General features: G+C 44.8%; 1 protein-coding gene across 1 annotated transcript in view; it reads right to left on the bottom strand.

The window, feature by feature from the left end:
- Positions 1-16390, bottom strand: part of C8H10orf90 (chromosome 8 C10orf90 homolog) — a 58055-nt gene that overhangs the window by 17874 nt on the left and 23791 nt on the right. Inside the window, exons 2-3 of the mRNA XM_032116847.1 lie at positions 12900-12994; positions 9544-10612 (exon numbers count right to left, since the gene is read on the bottom strand). Coding sequence (XP_031972738.1) covers positions 9544-10612; positions 12900-12994 — 1164 coding nt within the window. The remainder of the gene's footprint in view (positions 1-9543; positions 10613-12899; positions 12995-16390) is intronic.

Genomic DNA, 16390 nt, shown 5'->3' with positions numbered 1-16390 from the left:
TCATGAATCAAGGCTTGGCACAGCTGAGCCACGCAATCTTAGATATGAGCAAACAGAGCACATCATCTCAACAGCCTGGTAACCCAGAGAAGTGGAAACACTGAGAGCCATGACAGCATTATTAGTTATGCCAGGGTTTGTCAAGGGATGCAAGATAGGACGGAGAACTTATTTTTCAGATGGCTGCCGAGGAAAAGGCATCACTTGTAATCAGTCAATGAGCTGCAGTTGGCCAGGGGTGCTATGAAATTCAGATGTTTTGGCTAAAATTCCTGCTGACCAGCAATGAGGCTTTAGTCCCAAACTGCCTCCTGATGCTTGTCAGATGACTCATTTGCAAGAGGCAGCATCAGCTGTTGCTCAGCATTAACATCCATGGAAACTACCTGAACTCCTGGTAATGGAGCTCTGCCCATGCTCCCTGGTCAAAATGTGATGTTTAACAAGTCTTGAGTCACCTTTCAATAAAAACCCGGCGCTGGATCCTGAGAGGCAGGGCTGAGCCCTGTCCTCAGCTCCATTCCCAGAACTGTCAAGATCCAAAGTCAAGGTAACTTTGCTGGCTTGAAGAGAGAGGCTCAGCCAGCCCCTTCCTCCCAATGAATGTGTCAATGCACCTGTATTAATGCTTCTTCAAATGATCCTGCCTGGTGGGGATAAAGCTTAATTATCTCAGCTATAACAATAACACCTCAAACTAAAAGTCTAAATTAAAAAAAAAAATCTCTAATAAAAAAGCTTCTCTTTTTCCTAGCTACCTCTTTTGGGGTTTTTTTTAAACCATGTTGACAGCTGTGGCCACATTTCTTAGAAGGAAGAGGCTTTCTTTTGTCAAAAGCTAATATTTGACTGTAGAAAGTTGTAATCATTTAAAACAGAAAGTGTACATAAGAGCTGCTAGGCTTCAAACCTATAATCAGTCCAAAGAAGGAAAAGCTTCTTAATGTCAAGAAACAGCTTGCTTACAGAAGGCTTTGGGCAAAATTAGTGCAGTGACTTCAGAGCAAACAATCCCAAACCCAGCTAATCACCAGCCCCTAACAATCAGCCTCTCGGTGCTGAAGGGCAATTTATTTTCTCGAAGCACTTTGCAAATAGTTAATTGACCTTCTCCCTCGGTGTGCCAAACAAGGGAACACCACTTATTCCAGGGAGAGAATGGGTACCCATGTGCTGCTCAGCACAGGATGTGCCACTACTCCAGCTGCCGTGGAGAGTTTTGGTGGAAGAAGGGTTTGCAGTGGCTGCACCAGCAAAACCCTGTATTTAACAGCCTCCAGTTGTGCCAGGGCAGGTTCAGGTTGGGCAGCAGGAAAAATTTCGTCACTGACAGAGTGGTTAATCCCAGAAACGGGTTTGCAGGTGGACTCACCATCCCTGGAAGTGCTCCAAAGAGTAGTAAATGTGGCACTTGGTGATGTGGTTCAGTTGACATGGTGGTGTTGGACTTGGTGATCTTGGAGGGCTTTTTCCAACCTTAATGGTCCTGTGATTCTGCAAAAGGAAATGTTCCTGCCTGGCACCTGCAGGACATCACCTTAGACTCAGAATCATGAGAAGGTATTACTGCAGCAGAATATTTTAGTGGGCAGCTAATAACCCACCCACACGATTTGAGGTGACTGCTGGCACCAGTGAGCTCCCAGTATCCAGCTGCTCGACTACAATGTTTGTATATTTTACTAACATTTTTCCCTTTTCCTTCCTATGAGCTGGGAGAGGATGAAAGGAAAGAATATTTCCTTTTCATTAAACCTTTCATAATTTGGAGGCTGGTCAAGTACCTGGTAATTATTTTCTCATTTGAGATAATCAGTCTTGGGTTTTAGGCTCATGCCTCGAATCTTCAGTTTTTCCTTGTTGTGCCTTTTTGGCCGTGCTGTGCCAGAGCCATATCTTTAACAAACCCAACACTCCCAGGCAACTGGTCCTCAGAGTGAGAGGATGTCTGTTCATATTGTTAAGAGCCATGGAAACAGTCATTGAAAAATACTTTGAAATTTACTGCTGTACTTTTGAGACATTCCCTGTAACAGCCACAAACCCAAAACCACGGAGTTAGAAACCCATGTTTGCATTTCCAGGATGTCGTGCTAGAAGCTATCAGACACTATTGTAGTGACTCAAGGAGTAATCTGATGCAGTGTGACTTAAAAAAAAATGTTCAGGATGATTCAGAACATTTAAATGGTGATTTGCAGGGTAAGAAAGGCATGGACCACTTGGAATTCTCATCATGTCCGAGGCACCTAGTTCAGCTCTTTCTGATAATTTACCACAGCCAGGCTGAGCCAAGTATTCATTTCACAGACTGCACAAGAGTCGTTCATAGTTTAAACCAAGTGTGAATTAGGGGAAAATGAGGCCCTTTACTCCAGTGGCATAATGCAGTCACTGAATCCACAGAGCCCATCTCTTTTAATCATTATTTTAATGATTCTGGTATTCCAGCCTGCTGCTTGCCCAGAGTGCTAACGAGTGACTTGCACCCTCCAGTCTTTCACTTCAAATTGTCTCACATTCTTACCAGCTCTGACAGCTCAAGACAGAAATGTCACAGAATCACAGGATCATAGAACAGTGTAGGTTGGAAAAGACTTTTAACATCATGGAGTCCAAACTAACCAAGATGGAAAACAGTGGAAGAATCAAAGTCTCGGTTTTCACATGCTGAACTTTAACTTGGATTTTCACACAACAGGAACATCTTTGGGAAAATGGAATTTATAGGTTCCACTCATAAAAATGTGTTCTGTAACATCATTAACAGGGCAGACATCCTTCTGTCTTCTAGAGAAACAAGGGCCTTTCTGCCCAACAGCTTCACTGCTACATCCCATAACAGAAAATTGAGCCTTTAATCCTCAAATGGCACTTCCTGAAGGAAACTTCAACTCCAGTCAAATTATTTTATGATCATGCCCTTAAACACACAAAACCAAACAAAAACACCCACAAGAAAACCCCAAAGAAACAAAGCCCAAGAAAACTCATCCATCTCTGGCTGCTCATTGCCTTAAGCCACAGAGGAATTGATAAAGAACAATTGGTTCCAGTGGAAAATGATCTCAGCCAGGGTCACTGTGACATCAGAGCATTGTCAGTGAAAACCAGCTTTGGCTCACACAGCCCTGAGCATCACCCTCTCCTCTTGCTGACATCACTGCCTACGATCTGTAGGGATGGCCTTGCCTCCGTATGACAGGGCAGGAGGTCACCACACCTGTCTTCTGATTTAATAAATAAATAGGTTAAAGGAATAGAATATCAAGGAATACCCCTCCATGCTGATACCTTACTTCTCCTACACCCTTTGTCCCACCAGATGACGGGGAAACTGGCAGCAGGTCTTTGAGACAAAGAGCAAAGCTGAAGAGCTGGTACTCCAAAAAATGCAAAAGGGGCCCTCCAGAAAAAAAGAGGCATCTCCTTCCTTCTAAAAATGAATTTAAAACTTCAAGATAAAGAGGGACAACTGCTATTTCCCCCCACAGGCTGGGGTCTGTCTCAAAGGCTGGCAGCATCTTCCAGACTCACCCATAACAGGATTGCCAATTCCTCACTGAGTTTTCAACATCTGAAAGCATCGAATCCTCAGTTTCTGGCGATGCAGCACATGAAGGTCACACTGCAGCGTGACACGGACCCAATGACACAGAATGTCTAGACTAAGGAAAATTGACAGCCTCCTCCATTTTAAATTTATCCCAGATGAAGTGAAACATCAAAGGAGCTCCTTTTAATGGGCTTTTTGGCATGTGGTCCTTTGTTCTTAACAAGTCAGCACCAGCTGCTGCATCCATAATGCCAAGCCAGTAACGTCCCTGGCCAGATTCTTGGCTGGTGTAAATCAGTGTCACTCCTCTGCAGGCAGAGATTTTGATTGGTTGACATCAGCTGAAGATTTGGCTCCTTGTGCTTAGCAGGTGCAAGCTAAAGTAAAATCTCCTGTGCCATATTTCATATTTCTCCTGTCTTCACCACCAGTTCTGCTGCACACATTTGCAGGGTGGAGAGTTAATTAGCATCAGCTGGAGCTGCTCAAGTTCCTATACAATAAATTCCATATTGTAAGGAACTGCTTCCCTCTAATTATATCTTGTTCATGTAGATATAGATATATTTTTATATATGTATTTACATTTACACACAGATATTGTACTTTGGCTTATTGCATGATGACTTTCCTGTAAACAGAAGATGAGGTGAGAGCACCACATAGGCCACATTCCTTCATCATAACATTTCAAATACAATTTAGTTAATGAAAGTAAACATTACTTATAGCCTTCAGGTTTCCTAATTAACCCATTTTGATTACCAGGCTCATACATTAAAGGTGACCCACAATACTTTCTTGATACACAAACATCTCAAATACCTGGAACTCTTCTTTTAAAATAAAAATATATTTTTGCATTGCAGCTAGCAGCTTATCAAAGTCCCACAGCACCAGCTGTTCTGATTTTACTCCAGTATGAGTAGGAATATACACACATGCATCAAAAAATTAAAACAGATCTTGAAACAAATTAAAGTCTAGTTATTTACCCCTTAAAAACGTGCTGCTGACTTCAGCACTTGTTAATAAATAAGTTGAAGAAGGAAACAGAAGTCTGTAATCATCTGGGGCCATTCAACACTCCCAAAGCCCAGATCCCATCTCAGTTTTCCCCACTCACTGCCTTAGGTTGTTTTAATTAAGCAAATTATGCTTTCAAGTCACCTGCCATGCTCTTTGGGAAAAGGTATAAGCAGCTACATTACCAAGCCTCTGATGTGTCTTGTTCACTGCTGTGAATGTTTCCTTCCCCTCCTGAGCATTTCATCCCTGAATTCTGAAAAAGGAACTCTGGGAGTGCCCCCCTGGACACCCCCTGAGCCGGGACAGGGGCTCAGGCACTGCTGAGCACGTTCATCACAGCCACCCCATTGTGGTTCATCCACCTTCCACTGCTGACTCCAGCACGGAACCACGGAATCATCAGGGCTGAAAAAGACCTTTGAAGCTGAGTCCAACTCTTCCCCCAGCACTACCAAGGCCACCACTGCCCCCTGTCCCACATCCACACGGCTTTTAAATCCCTCCAGGGATGGGGACTCCACTCCTGCCCTGGGCAGCTGTGCCAGGGCTGGAGAACTCTTTCGGTGAAGAAATTTGCCCCAATACCCAACCTAAACCTCCCCTGGTGCAATCTGAGGCTGTTTTCTCTCATCTTGTCCCTGTTCCCTGGGAGCAGAGCCCGACCCTCCCAGCTGCCCCCTTCTGTCAGGGACTTGTGCAGAGCCACAAGGTCCCCCCTGAGCTCCTTTGCTCCAGGCTCAGCCCCTTTCCCAGCTCCCTCAGCCGCTCCTGGGGCTCCAGACCCTTCCCAGCTCCGTTCCCTTCCCTGGACATGCTCCAGCCCCCCAGTGTCTGTCTTGTCCAAGACTGACCCCAGGATCTGAGGTCCCTCAGCAGTGCCAGCACAAGGATGGTCACTGCCCTGGTTGTGTGGCCACACTGTGGCTGATGATTATCTCATAACCCTGATGTCCCCAATTCTGCATGGTTTACATGGGAGTGTGATGCTCATGAGATGCCCTTGTGTCATCTCCCACACCCTCCTTGCACATCTGCATCTCAGCTCAGGGCAGTGGGATCCAGCACAGCTCCTGCCATCCAAACTGGATTCACTCTCCACCTCAGTTGTTCTTGCTTAAAATCTCTGCACAGCAGCTTTGGGTATGACAACAAGAGAAGAACAAAAGTGTAGAGGTGAGCAGGAAATATTTTACTTTAAAAAATAGCTGAGATGTGTGAAGGTGCTCAGGCATCAAGAAGTTTACGGTTATCTACGCTTAAACGGATAAATTTAGATGTTGGCATTTATAATCTCCCCCAGAAAAGTGATTATATTGTTTAATCAAGACGTCAAAAAGAATTTAAAATTGTCCCATTTTCTTCTCTTTGCTTCTTTTTAATGATTCAGCCTAGAGCCCAGTAGGTAATAGATAGTGAAAGATGGATGGAGAACTAGATATTCGTGGGGAATATATTCTTCATGAAAGGTAGGTGAGAAATTAAGATTAAAAATGTTCCTGTCTTCAGCAGAAACAAGACTAATCTTTTCATTTCCAACTTACCTTGTATTTATGAGACATCAGCTGCAGACAGGAAAGGAAATTGCAGCATTGCCTGAAAAGCAGCGTTAGCAGGTTCTGACAGCTTGTTAAAAGCCGTGACCAAAGGCAGGGTGATGCACATCGATCACCCACGACAGGGACCTTGTGGAGCTTGGCCTGGGCTGGCCCTTGGCCGTGTCTCTGAGGTGGGTGGGTCATGTGGCCCCCAGTGGGACCCTTCAGACGTTCCTTCAGCTGCCCAAGGGATGGAAATGTTGGCCACTCACTAAAAATAAACACAGTTCTGTCCTGCGACTCTGTCCTCCCACGGTTCAAGTCTGACTTCATGTTTAACACGGATTTTCCAGCATTTACAATCCAATTTCTTGCCAGGTAATGGAAGTAAAGGCCCAAAGCAGTGGAGCAAGTAGAAGATACAGTCCACAGTGGGGAAATATCATATTCCATCCTTGGGATGCTCTAGCATGAACCATGGCTTTGAACTCTGAATCCCACAGATTTGTATTTCCAAGTGTAATTCCCATCCATGAGCAGAGCCCAAGATTTACATTTCATTAATAATCCTAAAGTATCCTTTTCATATGTGGCACATGGTGGAAATATATAACTCTGGAGATTACCTGGCCCAGCCTCCTGCTGAAAGAAGGGCCTTAGATTAAGTTATCCAGGTCCATGTAAAGCCAAGTCTCGACTAGTTGAATTTGGACATGAAATAATATGAGTAATACAGTAAGTAGAATCATCATTACTTCAGTGAAGTCACACAAAAGATTAGGAAAAAGACACTCCAAAGAGGCCATGACTCAACTGGGCCTATAGGAAACAGCAAACCCAGCCCCAGCACCTGTAAAGCAGAGAAATATTTGGGTGCTCATTCCAACTCAGATCCTAATAAAGCAACCTATACATCCTGGAAACTTCATTTACAGATTTCATACAGAGAAGTGTAGCCTTGAAAGTAATTTTTCTCTTTTTTTTTTTAGCATAGTGATGTTATTACCACTTGTATTTCTGCTGGCAGGAAGCTCTTGCCTACAGCTGCAAACCAATATAAGCTCCAGCTTTCTGGGTCATCAGAAATGTAACGGACAAAGAGCTCTCCACAGTTCCCTCATCTGTAAGATAACTGTGTTAAAGCACGAGCACCGTGTCAAAACTTGCTCACTGTCCCTTCTTTGCTGGTTCTCCCTTCTTTTTAAACACTTCATTTCACAAACATTTCATTGCACAAACATGGAGCAGAGCAAAGCTTAACGGGAACAGATTTGAATTAGTGAATGGCAGAGGAAAAAATATCCAAAATAACTGGGAATCTAGAATGGCATAAAAATTCTTCTCCAAAAGGGTTGTCCAGTCCTAGAGGGATTTAAAAGCCCTTTGGATGTGGCACTTGGGGACATGGGTCAGTGGTGGCCTTGGCAGTGCTGGGGGAATGGTTGGACTGGATGATCTTAAAGGTCTTTTCCACCCTAAATAATTCTGTGACTAATAATCTCATACCAATAACTTCTCCTCACTTCACCCATTCCAGAACTAAAAAGGACTCACTTTTTCATTTCTCCCAGGTTAAAATCACCCCAATTTCCTCTCATTTTAGGGGGCAATATGGACATCCCATGCTTTTACCAGGTTTCTCATGATTTGTCCCATTGAATGGTTGATGGCTGTGCACGAGATCATTACTTGGGTGATCCTGCTGGGAAGGGCCGTTGTTTTGGGGCATTATTCTGGTTGTTTATACAAATTTCACACAGGAAAGTTGTAGTAAGCTGATAAACACCTCCTTATACATTACAAAGGGGCTGAGCAAGAGAAATGTATATCTTTACATTCTACATGATCGCCCACACAAAAGGCGGAAGCAGTTAAAAAGGTAACACTTCCCATGTTTATTTACACCTATAGTCTAGTGTACACAAATGCTGGAAGTCCTTTATCACAAACCAGTATTTCTCAGCTCCTTACCTCACCAGTTTCCTCCTTTCAGTAAAACTATGGAACCATGAGCAGCCTCCCAATTCACTTTCTAATTATTTCTAGTAAAAGTGGTTCTTCCATGCCACCCACCATGGCATCACTAAGCCCAGGGAAGGCTCAGTTTTAAACCTGGTTTATCACAGAGAAACCTTACATGGTGTTGAACAAAGCCTTGAATACATAACACTCCCTATGGAGTGATACTCCCTGATATTTGAAATTAGGATGTGTGCAATGAAATGATTCATTTGCTGGTGCCATCCCTTTATATTTCTCCCCCCAAGCCCTTAGCACTGGTTGGCATCTTCCTTCTCCTGCTCCCCACTGTGCCTTCTCCCCTCCAACACCACACAGGCTGGATTATGCTTAGGAAAATAGAGGAATATTTTCTCTCAGGCTCTGCCCCTGCCCTCTGGAGCTGCAGGAACAATCCCATTGACTTCAGGCATGGAAAAGGGACAGCAGCAGTGGCTGCAAGGAGTTTGCACCTTGCCCAGCCCTCGAGGCAGCATGAGGCTTCTCATCTTTCTGTTTCCTTCCACTTGCACAGTGGGAAGATGAAGGTACAAAGGAACCTTAGGAAGTCGCTCATGTTCATACACTGACCCTTAGATCAAAAAGGCCATAAAAGAACAGGGTAGTTGCAATTAAATGTAGCCCAAGGTCACAGGATACAGAGGGGGCAAGTTTTAATCTTTGTGCTCTTGGTAAACTACAGACTCTCATTGACAATCTTCCCATCCACCTTCCCTTCTTGGAAAGTCAATAAACTCAGCTGTGGTTATCCAAGTGCGCTAGAAAATCCCAGTGCAGCAGGAGCTGCACCACTCTGGGCAGGCAGCAATCCCCACGGCCCCTCTCCCTTCCCCAACAGCAAAAATGCAAAGAGCATTTTATGTTTGTAAAATGCTTGGAAAGGTTGGAAACAAATGTGTTCACAATTCACAAACCTTTTATCTGGTTCCATTAGATATAAAAGCCTGGGCTTATTACTGTAGCCTTCTAAATAAAAGCTGAAAAGAAGATCATTTTTAATTGCAAGGAGCACAAAACCAAGCTCAGTGCAGTCATCTCCTTCTTAATTTCACACCTTGAAATTCAGCCCTTATTCAAAGAAAAACCTAATTATTTTCAGGGGATAAGCACTTGCAGGTTGCTGGGAGAATAGAAAAATATACTGTTATAAATGGTTAAAAAAAGAGGTTGAATGCAGAAAACACAAGGGGATTTTTCTCTCTCAGGTGATGAGCAGCACGCATCAGCAGCATGGCAAATATTCATGGCAGTGCTGGAGCTGGAAACCTCTGGGTTGTGCTCTAACTCCCTGTGCCTCTGCAGAAGCAAGGATTGCTGTTATCTGCTCTCACAAAATCTCTGTGGTGGGGCTGCTCCAGCCTGGACCTCTGCTTCACCAGCCTGAGGTTTCTAGAAATGACTTACCTGCCTCAGCACTTGAATTAGAAATTTGGATAGAAAACACAGTGTGGTGGCTGCCAGGCTGCTCATCCTCTTCCTTTGTTGCTACTGTGTTGTGAGGTCCTCTGGGAATATCCACGAATGCTGCAAGTCCCGAGGCAAAGACACTTTGCAAAGGGTATTTACTACCCAAATGTCCTTCCTTTGTGTTCTCCTTCTTAATTACCTTATTTCCCGTGAAGTCTGCGCCCAGGTGTGATCTGACTGGAGCCCTGCTTGCTCCTGGGAGTTTCCTTGGAGCTGTCTCCTCCATGGGCTCTCCATTAGCTATGCCATCTACTCCATCTGCTGTTAATCCGGACAAACTGCACTTCAGGCTGAAGGACAACGTGGATCTATACGTTTTTTGGCATTTCACTCGAGGTTGGTCAATGCACACATTGAGTGACTTGTCTAAGTAATAGATGGTGTTTGGGCATGGCTGAGACACCTGGAGCTGGACGCAGGAGATGAATGAAGGTGGCACTTTCTCCCTCCCATCATTGCTTTGAAGACCCACGCCGTCCTCCTTGATTCCAGGGTCAAAAAGCTGCTTTTGGGGCTCTTCACCTAATTTTGAGCAAGACTTGGAAGCCTTTAAGGGAGGTTGGTTTGAGTGGGCTGGGGGAGGCCAGCACCCAAGGGCAGCAGGGACTTTGCTGGATGTGGGGGACACGGTGTTGGGCTCTTGTCCAGCCCCAGGGCCACGTACCTGGTCTTCTCCAGAGCCCACAGGAACACGCCTGGCTGTGACAGTGATGTAGGCAAAGCCTCTCTGCTGGCTTGGACACTGGTTTGGACTGGGAGAGTCCGATGGTGACATGGTGTCTTCTAAGGATGCCTGGATCTCTAATCCGCTGGGAAGCACCAAAAATGTTCTGCTAACAATGGCTGAGTCGTGGTTGGGCAAAGATGGCTTCGTGTGACAAGCTCTGGGCTGGGGGATCAGGGCCTGCATAGGCAGAGAGGGCTGGTTTCCTTTGGGTTTATGCTCATCAATCTGTGCAGTGATTACTGGTGAAATCAATGTTGTATTTTGGGAAGGCAGAGACTCCTGCAAATGAAAAGATTCCCAGTTATCACCATAGTCCATTATCCTGTGTGCAACTGTTTCTCAGCCACCATCTATCTCAGCAGACAGTTTTGTTCAAGATCTCTTGTAAACTTTCCATTCATGTTAACTTTTTTGTCATTTAAAAATGCACGCTCTTGAAATGAGCTCTGAATTGTCTGGGAGGCCTGAATGAAAACTTTATCACTCTGGTGAAGGAAAAAATATTAAAATTTAAAACCTGTATTCCATAGTATTATTGTGAGTATTTAACCCATCCCCACGGATGGGATTGGTGGGTGTTTAAAAATGGACATGGCAAAGACAGTTGCCAGTTTCAGACTATAAACTCCTCTTTCACCACGATCTGCTGGAATTTAAAATGCATTTAAGTCTATTATGGATCACTGGCCTGTAACATCACATGCTGCAGAGGACATGGGGCACCAGGGGCATGACAGCTCTACAACCTCACCAGTTATAGGCATGAAAAATCTTCTCCCAGAAAAGTGATACAGTTACCCACAAGGGCTCTGGGTACTATTTTAATTAATTAGTTCCCTCTTGCTTATGATTCCTTGGTGACACCTGCCAATGATGTACAAACACATATGTCCAAGATTGATTGACAGCGGCCCAGAGCCTGACAGTGGGCCAGATAAATTTTTCCATCCATGACAGGAAACATCCATCTTGATAGACCACACCTTACTTCCCTCGAGGTGACAAAGGAGGTGCTCTTACGTTCCAGCTCTCTGACAAAGAGTAAACCTGAGTTTAAAGCCTCCTGCTATTATTATCCACCTGGCTGGGCACATAAGTCCCATGCAATAAAGCATCTGGCCTAATCTCACTGCTGCTGTAAATTGGCTGATTAGATTGCTCCTGCCCTGTGTTCCCAGATCTCTTGATCCTAATAGAAATACAAAAAATCCCAAACCCAACAATGAACTGGCATGCAGAATCTGAGGATTAGAGCTTCCTAGGGAAAGCTCATTCCATGTCTAGGTGCCACTGGCTCCTGCTTATTGGGAGGAGGAGAGACCCCAGTCCCATCTGGGTGTCTATGAAGCGATAATCAATGCCAGGATTCAACAAGAGCTTCACAAAACCCAATATTGCTCTTCCCCCAGGAAGAGAGTGACAGCATTGTGACCTCCCTGGTGCCATGGTCACCCTCCTCAGGGCTTGGGTGACACTGCACCAGAGCCCATGGGGAGATGATCTTTAAGGACCCTTCCAACTCAGATCATTCCATGATTCTGAGCTCCTATGAAACCATCCTTGTGTTCCTCCTCCATGCAGGAAAACACCACCAGCAACAGCTCCTTTGTAGCTCTTGGGAAGGAGCCTACTGGGAACCCAAATGGGCAGAGGCAGATCAAGAGTTTATTAACGAGGTGAAATGCCAGATAAATTTTATCAACTCTTTAAGCCAGCTGCCTGTGGTTTTGACAATTCAATAATTTCACAGCCCCAGGGAAAGCATTTTCTTCCTCCTCTGTTTCTTTCATGTTTTGTAACAACATTTGCCTCATATTTTCTTCACTCCATTTACTTCTACCTACAGGTTTAAGACCTTTGCATGCCTTCCAAAACTCTCAACTTCCCCCAGATTTCCACAAGGCACCAAAGAAGAATGTTCCTTGAGAGACTTTATTTTGGATGCATCTCTCATGCTCCAGTAGTTAATTTGACATTTATTTCTTTTGTTGAGGGCTGCACAGATGGAGACATCCTGCAAGAGTCCAAAGGCATGTCAGAAATGCTCCTGATTAGCTACAAACTCGTGCACCAATATTTTAAATAATTTACTTCTCCTTTTTCTGCTTGAATATATGTATTACTTCGTCCTCTCAATCTTTAGCAAAGAAATGGATCTTTAAGGTTTGCCCAGCTCATCCTGTGCTCGTTGGGAGCTTTCAAGCTTCACTGCATCTTGTGAAAAAAACACACACACAAAGTAATTGTGGTGAGCTGAAAACCTCAGGCTTTATCTCGAGGACATGTCAGGCAGAGTGTACTGATGCTTGGGATACTGCTTGATTTAGTCTCATGGGGGGCTTTTTACAACTTCTTTTCCCCAACAAAACATGCAATCTTTTCCCCCTCACCAAGAGCACGCCGAATCACGACACTTAGCCATCATTTTATTTGGCTTTTCTGCTGCCTAAGCTAAGCTTAGCTAAACAAAACCAAGTCCAAATATACTGCTCAGCAATCAGTGATTGTTTTTTAAACCCTCTTGCATTCTGCTGAGTGCTCTCTGAACAGAATTTATTTCCTTTACCTTGGTAGGGCTCAATCTTCCCCACGCACCACTCTCCCGCCGAAGGCCTGTGCATGTCCTCTGACCATCAGGGCCCCAGCGCTTTTGTGTCACCCCTGGGGAAAAACACAGAGGAAGGAACATTATTTTCAGTGTTCTGGAGGAGATGAGTCAGAAAATGTGCTTTTAAATGGAGTGCAGCAGGAGGGAAAGAGTCCTGGAAATGATCTGATTGCCCTGGGATCTGTTTCTCCACCTCCACAGAAGAGGCACTTGAAACCCCCTGGGATCCTGTTGCAAGGATTTGGACAGTCCCATACTGTGTCCAGGGCTGATCCAAAGTTTCACTATCTCTGATTTTGATTTCCATGGTTTCAGGCATGACTGTGGAGGGACCGGGAAAGCCAAGAAATGTGGATTTCAACAAATGCTCCTTTTGTGCTCTGTGCAGAACGGGGAGTAGAGACAGCCCAGCAACGAGCTGGATTTCACTGGCACTAAGTCACCTTCCCGTTTAAAGAGCTGCAGTGAATCCAAACCACGTCCACAAATTCTATTACATCACAACATTCCTAGTTCGGTGATAACTGTTCCACCAGCACCTCAACCTCTGCTTTTGTCAGGGGTTGTTTTGTGCGAGCACTATTCTCTCTCTGCAGTTTTTACATGGAGCTAATTTCCATTTAACACAGTCTGGGCTATTGCACTGATGCATTACGTCTGCTGTCAACTGCTTTGCCAGAAATTACGTTACTTTCTAGTTTGTATTAAGCATCCAAAATTAATTTGCAGAAATTCTCCATTTGGACAGAAATCTCTTGACGTTCCTGGCTGTTGTTTTACAGCAACATGTCACACCACTGGTAAGACCTTTTCTATTATTTTTCTTCCACCCAGGCAGGCTGCCACAGGAGAAAATTTTTTGCTAAGCAGAATTTCAGTTTGTGTGTTGCATTATATCAACACAGGAATATAAATCAGCTCCCCTTTAGGAAGTGTTTATTAAAGCATGCCCACCACAACAGAATTCATTTCTTTGGGTGAAGGGGAAGAAGAGGAAGATATCAGTTCTATCCCTCAAGAAATCTTTAGTCCCACTGCAACATTTAGAGGATGTTTGAAGAGCTTTTTGTTTTAATAAAATACACTAAAATATACTTTAACACTTCCTTAGCATAATTCCAAGATGCCAATGCCACCGTGTACATCCCTAGCTGGCATGAAAGGAAGAGATTTGTTTTTGTCATTGGGCAACAAAGAGTCCAGAGCCACAGAGCAAACATTAGCCACAGTGTGGGAAAAACAGAGAATCCAGAAAATAGCCAGAGCAGAGGGCCCACTCCATGGTTTTTGGCAAAGGAATAATGCTGGGTTGCAATCAGTGCAAAGTCAGGGAACCTGGTCTAGCGCTGGAAACCACTGGCACCAAACACAGGTGAGATGCCCTCAGAGCCAGCTCCTCACCCTGTCGTGGAGCACAGTGAGGAGGACAAAACCAAAGGACAAAATCCTTCTCTGCTGCTGGGGAAGCCTCATGGGAAGGTTATTTTCAGTGTATCAGTGCTGTGGTGAGTTACACGTGGGCACTTTCATGATTAAGAGTAGCCACGTGTGCTGTATTATTTATTTCTTAAAACAACTAAATAGAGAATAATTTACAGAGAGGGGTAAAGAAGGGATTCTTGGGTTGAGTGAGACATTAACAGAAATTTGATAAAAAACCCCTATGTAATTAAAGCAACAGCTTCCACTAATTTATCGATACTTTCCTGAAATGCTTTGCAGTAAGAACCCCACAGTTGTCTCAGATCAAGCAAGAAACTACAACGGGAGATCATCAACTTGTGAATGTCAACCAGTGCACAAGGGAATCCAGAGGCTGACCAGGGATAAATCAGATCCAACAGGCCTCTTCTTCCATGAAATTCATTCAGATGCCTTTCCAGCACCAGAGAAAGACTGAGGACTACAGGGCCAAAGAAGAACAAGTTGTCAAAGTCCACACTGCAGGTTACACATAACAGGTAAATTATTCTTATCCAAGGAACCTCCTGTGATTAGCAGTAATCTGTAGGTAGAACCCTCCAATTTTCCACAGACCCCTGGGAATAGATTGGTAAAGTCTAACTTTAAAAAGTAGCTGTTTCTGGAGCAGGAGAGACAATAATTGAGGTGAGAAGAAGAAGAAAAGGAAATATTTATTTTCTTTGCTAAATTCTCCACAGTGGAGTTTTGCATTGTCTTTTGTACCCTATGCCGTGCAAGGACATTCTCATATTGCTATAGGAATCCTATAGCTGGAAAGCACTCAAACTTTTGGCCAGTCCTTGAATGTATTTGCTGAGACAGATTAAATGGCATTGGTGGCAAAAGCACTGGCATTTATCATGGTGTAATTAAATCCATTGCTGGAAGCTTCACGTTTGTTAATTCATGTTGAGAGAACAAGCAAAAGAAAAAAAAAAGCCCAGACCTTTGAAAAGAGCTTGAACCTGTGTTTGCAATGAAGGCACTACAGGGAGCATAAGGCTTCAGCTGAGATGTGTCACACAGCGAGCGTTCAAATTCTCATTGCTGACAAAACACATTGGAACCCTTGTTACACAACAGAATGCAAAGTTCACTTTTCCCCTCATGCAAAAGCATGAAAGAAATGGCATTTCAAGTACTTTCCACCTCTGTGGGGAGCAGGAGGAACTTACTTCTCTCCAAGTTGAAATCCCGAGGATTGGTTTAACCTCCCCAGGCCTTCCCACCACCATCCAGCTCTCCAGCTAAAAAATGGGAGATGCCATGAGGAACAGAGGAGCAACTGCTGGCACATGACCTCTGTCCTATGACATCTTCACTCTTTTTAATTTTTCCCCTCACAAATCCTGTTTGTTGAAGCAAATGCTACGCTCCTTGGCAAGGCATCTGGACATCCGGCTACAGCCCAGGGTTTTCCTAATTACGGAGTGCAGCTGGAACTGATTCCCCCAGTCTCGAGTGCTTGGATCCTGCCTTGGGCCAACTGGCAGCCACCTCAGATAATGATTCAGAAAAGATGGACTCGTAAATCAGCTGCTGAAGCCCAGATCGATGGCAAAGGTGAGGGTGCTGCTGAGGAATCGCGGCCTGGGAATGTTTGGCAGCCCCAGAACAGCCCCACACGGAGCCAGCTCAGGTTTTGTGCAAAACTTGGGACTCACATAAAAGACATGGAAAATGCTGGATTCCCAGTGTTTCAGGTCTTTGCTACACACATGCCAGGCTGGGGGACACTGTTTGATGATGAACCAGCTGTGAGAAAGACATGAAGGGGCTGGAGCGTGTCCAGGGCAGGGAATGGAGCTGGGAAGGGTCTGGAGCCCCAGGAGCGGCTGAGGGAGCTGGGAAAGGGGCTCAGGCTGGAGCAAAGGAGGCTCAGGGGGGACCTTGTGGCTCTGCACAAGTCCCTGACAGGAGGGGGCAGCTGGGGGGGTCGGGCTCTGCTCCCAGGGAACAGGGGCAGGACAAGGGGAAACGGCCTC

This window comes from Corvus moneduloides, chromosome 8 (genome assembly GCF_009650955.1).
Source record: "Corvus moneduloides isolate bCorMon1 chromosome 8, bCorMon1.pri, whole genome shotgun sequence".
Taxonomy (NCBI): domain Eukaryota; kingdom Metazoa; phylum Chordata; class Aves; order Passeriformes; family Corvidae; genus Corvus; species Corvus moneduloides.
The sequence above is the reverse complement of the archived record's forward strand: the minus strand, read 5'-3'. Positions and strand labels throughout refer to the sequence as shown.